Raw genomic sequence first — 7,043 nt, forward strand, 5'->3', positions numbered from 1 at the left:
TGGAGGGAAGCAAGCTGCGCCAGCCACGCGTTCACGTCGGGGACACAGGCCGCGGCGCGGACGGGAGGGCGGGCGCAGAGGAGCCGGCTCTCCCAGCAGCGCCCGTTCTGCGGCGGGGGGAGGGGGAGGGCGAGGGCGCGGGGGAGGGCGGGCGCGCGCGCGAGGGGAGGGGGCCCGCGCAGGCGCCTTGCGAGGCTGTCGAAGAATCAAGTCTGTAGAAGTGGAGCGGCCGCGGCGGCAGCAGCAGCAGCGACGGCGGCGGCGGAGCTGAGGCGGGCTGGGCGCTGACGCGGGCGCTGGAGAGCGGCGACGCCAGGAGCTGTGAGAGAGCAGCGGAGCGACCCGGGGTCCGCGCCGCGCCCGAGCTCCGCGCCGCCCGGCCGCCGCCGCCGCCGCCCCGGCGCGGCATGCCCCGCCGCTCGGGCTGAGCCTGCCCCGGCGGCCGCCCCCCGCCCCCCGCCCCCCCAGCCTCCCCGCCCCCCGCCCCGCACTCCGCGCCAGCTGCCGCCGCGACCTGCTGCGCTCCCCCGCGTCCGCGCGGCCCGTCTTCGCCCCGGTCTGGAGGCCAGCCGCGGCTCCAGCCGAGCCCCCGCCGCCGCCGCCGCGCCCGCCGCGCCGCGCCGCCCCGCCGTCCGCCCGCGCCGGCCGGGGGGACGTGCTGCCGCGGCTGCAGCCCCTCGCCCCGCGCCCGCCGCCCCTCGTGCACCGGGGGCGCTGCGCGGGCGCCGAGCCTTCGCGGGCTTTGCCGCCGCCGCCGCCGCCTCTGCGGCCGCCGCCGCCGCTGGTGGGGGAGACGCGGGGTTGGGGGGGGAGGAGGGCGCGCGTGGTGCCGGCGGGTAGCGGCGGCGCCCCCTCCTCCTCCGCCGCCTCCTCCTCCGGCGCCGCGGGCTCCTCGGACATGGCCGCGGCGGTGGCGGTGGCCGCCGCGTCCCGGCGGCAGTCGTGCTACCTGTGTGACCTGCCCCGCATGCCCTGGGCCATGATCTGGGACTTCACCGAGCCCGTGTGCCGCGGCTGCGTCAACTACGAGGGCGCCGACCGCGTCGAGTTCGTCATCGAGACGGCGCGGCAGCTCAAGCGGGCGCACGGCTGCTTCCCGGAGGGCCGCTCCCCGCCCGGCGCCGCGGCCCCGGCTGCCGCTAAGCCGCCGCCGCTCTCGGCCAAGGACCTTCTCCTGCAGCAGCAGCAGCAGCTCGGCCACGGCGGCCCCGAGGCCGCCCCGCGCGCTCCTCAGGCCTTGGAGCGCTACCCTCTGGCGGCCGCCGCAGCCGAGCGGCCCCCGCGCCTGGGCTCCGACTTCGGCGGCAGCCGCCCGGCCGCCGCCCTGGCCCAGCCGCCGACGCCGCAGCCGCCGCCTGTGAACGGCATCCTGGTGCCCAACGGCTTCTCCAAGCTGGAGGAGCCGCCGGAGCTGAACCGCCAGAGCCCGAACCCGCGGCGCGGCCACGCCGTGCCGCCCACCCTGGTGCCGCTCATGAACGGCTCGGCCACACCGCTGCCCGCCGCGCTCGGCCTGGGCGGCCGTGCCGCCGCCTCGCTGGCCGCCGTGTCCGGGGCCGCGGCCGCCGGCCTGGGCTCGGCGCAGCCCGCCGAGATGGGCGCCCACAAGCGGCCGGCGTCCGTGTCGAGCAGCGCGGCCGCGGAGCACGAGCAGCGCGAGGCAGCAGCCAAGGAGAAGCAGCCGCCGGCGGCCTCGCACCGCGGTCCGGCCGACAGCTTGTCCACCGCGGTTGGGGCGGCCGAGCTGGGCACCGAGGGCGCAGGCAAAGGCCGCGGGCCGGGCGAGCAGGACTGGGTCAACCGGCCCAAGACCGTGCGAGACACGCTGCTGGCACTGCACCAGCACGGCCACTCGGCGCCCTTCGAGAGCAAGTTTAAGAAGGAGCCGGCCCTGACTGCAGGCAGGTTGTTGGGTTTCGAGGCCAACGGGGCCAACGGGTCTAAAGCAGGTAGGGGCAGCTGTGGAGTGAGGGGATCTAGGGGTGAAGCGGGGCCTGAGAGCCGAGAAGGGGGTGCTCTTCTTATTGGCCGTTCTCCCCCGGCCCAGAAATAGCAAACATCCAACTTCCTGATCTGCTCTAGGCGGAACCAGTGCTTAGTGGCAACGTGTTCCTCTGCTGAAGCAGCATAACAGAGATGAGTCAGAGGGCCCGATAGGCAGCGACACAGGGCTTTCCTTTCCCAGCACATTCCTGGACGCCAGCTTGAGGGCACCAATCACCTTTTAACCTGAGAGTTGGGGGTGGGGGCGTTAACTCATGTGCACAGGGCAGCCTGGGTACATGCAGGCGTGTGGAAAAACAGGCAGTGCTGTCCGTGCCATTTTCCGTGCCCTTTTTTTTTTTTTTTTTTTTAACTGCTAGACTGCCTCGGAGCCTTGTCAGTCTAAGTGGTTTAAGTTGCACGTGCTCTTGAAACTTGGTTTTTCTGTACCCGCTTTTGGAGAATAGAAATTCTTCAGCAGGTTGTGTTACGTGTTAGTGAAAAGAAAGATCCTTTTTAGTGCACGTTCATTTATTTCTTTTTTTCCCCTTTTCTGTCTTTGTTCTTCCAGTTGCAAGAACAGCAAGGAAAAGGAAGCCTTCTCCTGAGCCAGAAGGTGAAGTTGGGCCCCCTAAGATCAATGGAGAGGCCCAGCCGTGGCTGTCTACATCCACAGAAGGGCTCAAGATCCCCATTACTCCTGCATCCTCTTTTGTGTCGCCACCACCACCCACTGCCTCACCTCATTCCAACCGGACCACACCGCCTGAAGCGGCCCAGAACGGCCAGTCCCCCATGGCAGCCCTGATCTTAGTAGCAGACAATGCAGGGGGCAGTCATGCCTCGAAAGATGCCAACCAGGTGCACTCCACCACCAGACGGAACAGCAGCAGTCCACCCTCTCCGTCCTCTATGAACCAAAGAAGGCTGGGCCCCCGAGAGGTGGGGGGCCAGGGGGCAGGCAGCGCTGGAGGACTGGAGCCAGTGCACCCCGCCAGCCTCCCGGACTCCTCTCTGGCCGCCAGCGCCCCACTGTGCTGCACGCTCTGTCACGAGCGGCTGGAGGACACCCACTTTGTGCAGTGCCCTTCTGTCCCTTCGCACAAGTTCTGCTTCCCCTGCTCCAGACAAAGCATCAAACAGCAGGGAGCTAGCGGAGAGGTCTATTGTCCCAGTGGGGAAAAATGCCCTCTTGTGGGCTCCAATGTCCCCTGGGCCTTCATGCAAGGGGAGATTGCAACCATCCTTGCTGGAGATGTGAAAGTGAAAAAAGAGAGAGACTCGTGACTTTCCGGTTTCAGAAAAACCCAATGATTAATCTTAACTAAAACTGCTTGAATTGTATATATATCTCCACATATATATATATCCAAGACAAGGGAAATGTAGACTTCATAAACATGGCTGTATAATTTTGATTTTTTTGAATACATGTGTTTCTATTTTTTTTTTTTTTTGACGACAAAAGGTATGTACTTATAAAAGCATTTTCTTCTTTTGTTAACGTTATTAGCATATCTTTGTGCTTTATTATCCTGGTGACAGTTACCGTTCAATGTAGGCTGTGACTTGCGCTGCTTTTTTAGAGCACTTGGCAAAGCAGAAACGCTTCTAGCTGTATTTGTATGCACTTATTTTAAAAAGAAAAAAAAAAGCCAAATACATTTTCTGACATTGTAAGATTGCCTTACTGTCTGTTATTCTTTACTGCTGGCCCCTTTCTCAGGCTGGAGGCCAATTGGTGGAGAAGGAAAGGAAATGAGGAAAGGGGCACTGTTGTGAAGTGGGCATGCCACTGAGAAATTTCAGCAAGTTCCCCCCAAACCTTGCCCTTTTAGAGTAACAGGAAATCGATTGTGAATCTTTCTCGATTTTGTTCTTAAAGTTCAGTTGTTAGGTTATTGATGACTGCCTGAGAGTTGCTGCTGAGAGATTTTCAGGACTGTGGGGGGGGTTTTTTGGGGGGGTGGAGGTGACTATTTTTTTTTAAGGCAGAGTTGACCACTGTTCACTGCCCATGTGATCAGTTGTAAGATGACAATGCTGCATGCTAGTTGGTTACATAATACACAATCCAGTGACTCAAGACAGTGATAACGGTTGTTGGTGGGGACAAGATGGCACTGCCATCTTTGCATGGAGCCTGGCTCTGCAGCGCCACTTGATCTTTTCAAACCCCTTGGAGCTCTGTCTGTCGTTGCTGTGGTCGTTTCCTTTGAAAAGAATTGAAAGAGAAGTTACAGTCCAGGTGAACTGGAGATTGTGGGATTGGTTTCGTTTCCGTTTTGTGTTTTGTTGTTTTATCATTTACCTGTAGCGCTATTGCTGTTGATATGATCACCTACACCCTGTTTCTAGTGAGTGCTAAATACAGTATGGTACAATGACAGTAACAGCGTGGGGTGCTGCCAGGACTGCCCATGGGCATATCAGTGACAGCCCAGATGGGGGTGGAGGAAACCTGTAATTTCTTTCTCACATGTGTTTGAAATACCAAGTGAATAATACTGTTCTTCTGGACAAAAATGATAAACTAGCAAAAATTAAAGAACGAGTTTTACATTATAGACAGGCCCCACCTCTCAAACTCTTTTTAGAAGCCTTTTGTAAACTAATTTCTTCTGATCACTATTTTGCATCAGTAAAATGATTTTTTTTTAAACCAATAAATCATCAGTTATTAGAAATAGTTGTCTCACAGTGATACTGGTTTTTCTTTTGTGCTGTTATGATTTAACATTGACAGGAACACTACTTTAAATCCTTTTATGTTCAGGTGTTTGTAACTTGGCCCTATAATTAGGCTGAATCATGGCTTCGAGGTCTACAACTTCTGTGTATGGTTCACAACCAAGCTTTTAATTTGAAAATACAGATTGTTACCCATTTTGGATTAACTTTTTCAGTTGTGTTTTTGTCTTTCTTTTTAAAATTGCTCAAATATTTTTTAATGGTCGAGTTATTAACACTTGAAAATCAGATACTGCACCAAATACAGTATTTTTTTCATGGTGTTTTTAATGAGTGCACCTATTATTAATGCTGTGCAAATTCATGTTACCGGTCATTGTTATATTACAAACAGACTTGCATGATTAACCAGTTTGTTGTTACACTTTTTTTTAAAAAATTGGAATATCTATGACTCAGATCAGACTGGTTTCTCTTATGTAAATGCACACATGCAGAAACACAGTCGATTTTACATGCCCATAAAGACATTTGTAAAGAATTCAACTTATTATGGTCTGTTGTATAAATGTGTATCTAGGCACTTTATTATAAACTGGAGTTTGACCTCATAGACATTACAAGTTGATCAGTCATTTGACCTAATTTGTGGTAGCTATCTGTATGTTTTGCAATCTTTATACAGATAAGCTTTCCAAAAGATTAATAAAGAACCATCCTGCTGTTTTGAATAAGTCTCTCCAGCTGTGGAAAAGACAACCTATGGTTTCTCTGCGCTGGTGTTCAAGAGGGAGAATTTAAACAGCTTTAAAGGGGCTGCATGTTGAGTTTACTCCTATTGAAAAATAAGAGTCCGACTGGCCCTTGGGTGGCCTTGTAGAAGGCTTGCAGCTGGAAAAGTGTTGGTCTGGGTTACTTCTCTGGCATTCTCTGAAGTTAAGAAGAAGTTAGCACTGGGACGTGGGTTTGATTCTTTGCTGTGCTGCTGACAGTGCAGAGATTCTCCGCAGCTGGATCAAGATGTCAGAAAGCTACTGACTGTACATGGGCAGTATCAGATTTCAAATCCTAATATTTCAGCTGTGCTTTTAATACTCAAAATATTAGGGGATGGGGTGTTGAAGCTTTCCCTTTTTTTGCTTTAACAATTTATAGAATTTAACAGATGTACTGTCTTTCATGTGGCCTCACGTTAAAAGTTATAAGAACGTACACATGGTTTACAACTTTATTACTAGATACCTTTCCTTGGCCACCAAGTATTTTAAAAGTGTGCCACCTTTTAACCTTTACTTTTTTTTTAAGTTGAAGGTGATACTTTTTCTATATATGATGAAACTCATGTCAACTAAAGTGAGTGTAATCTCAGATATCAACATTATTTTAAAATCACGCTATGGAAATATCACCTGCATTCTGTCATTTGTCAGATTTACAGTACTTTTTTTTTCTTTAACTTTTAGCATTAAATAAAAATAAAATTGGGAGCACTGAACATTTTCTGAGGCCTTTTTAATTGTTTAAAGTAAGCTTAGAGTGGCTCTTGTTTTAATCACTAGTGGCAATGTGACCAGAGGATGTGTGGGTTTGGGGTTGGGGTTTGACTGAACCAGCAGGAGAAAGGCAGGAGATAAAAGACATGAAACAAAAAGGCAACTGATGGAAGGAGGAAGAAAGTGCTAGGGACTGGGGAAAGGGCAACTGGATAGGGGAAGCAGATAAAGAGAAGAGCTGAACAAAGTACAGCCAGAAAAGCACTTGTTTACTTTTCAACTTGCAGTTCAGCCAGCCATTCTGCAATAGTAGATTGGAAAGAGAAGATAGTGACGACATTGAAAAGATTGTCAAGACACGGAGTTGCTCACTGGAAAGCAGTGGAAGAAAACAGCAATGTTAGGCCAGAGAAAATTCACTGCAGACAGAAGAGAAAGAAAAAAGCCTACCTTTTGGAAAGCTTTGGAATAAATTCACAAGCCAAAGCCATGTGTGAGCTTTACTGATGCCCTGAAACCTAAATTTATAAATGGAGATAAAAGGTGGAAAGCACCAAGATAGACATATTTTTAACAAACTCCTGTCTACTATCACATAGTAAGAAATTTCCTAGATGTTTGCAGCTTTTACTCTTCTTATTGATTAATGGCTTGGCAGACTTCTCTACAAAAGGAACTTTTGGAACTACAGTTTTCAAGATCAGGTACACACAGACTATATGTTTTAAATTAAACAGCAACAGTTAATGCATAGTTAGTGGTGGCCCAATAACTTCGGGAGTCCATGACTATATATGCATTTTAATGACTTTTTAATTAGCCTATTTAAGGGCATTTTTAAGAAACAGTATCAAGTTATTTCTAGATTATAATATA

General features: G+C 52.1%; 1 protein-coding gene across 2 annotated transcripts; it reads left to right on the forward strand.

Annotated features, from left to right (window-relative positions):
• The first annotated feature begins 213 nt into the window (after positions 1 to 213).
• Positions 214 to 6,169, forward strand: IRF2BP2 (interferon regulatory factor 2 binding protein 2). 2 transcript variants are annotated; one of them, XM_043477071.1, is made up of 2 exons: positions 214 to 1,949; positions 2,555 to 6,169. In XM_043477071.1, exons 1-2 carry the CDS (start codon positions 899 to 901, stop codon positions 3,268 to 3,270), a joined length of 1,767 nt encoding a protein of 588 aa, XP_043333006.1. In that variant the 5' UTR covers positions 214 to 898; the 3' UTR covers positions 3,271 to 6,169. The 2 variants fall into 2 exon arrangements, with proteins under 2 accessions (XP_043333006.1, XP_043333007.1); XM_043477072.1 differs by having other exon boundaries at positions 767 to 1,901.
• Positions 6,170 to 7,043: the final 874 nt, after the last annotated feature.

The sequence above is a fragment of the Cervus canadensis genome, chromosome 8 (assembly GCF_019320065.1).
Source record: "Cervus canadensis isolate Bull #8, Minnesota chromosome 8, ASM1932006v1, whole genome shotgun sequence".
In the NCBI taxonomy this organism is placed as follows: domain Eukaryota; kingdom Metazoa; phylum Chordata; class Mammalia; order Artiodactyla; family Cervidae; genus Cervus; species Cervus canadensis.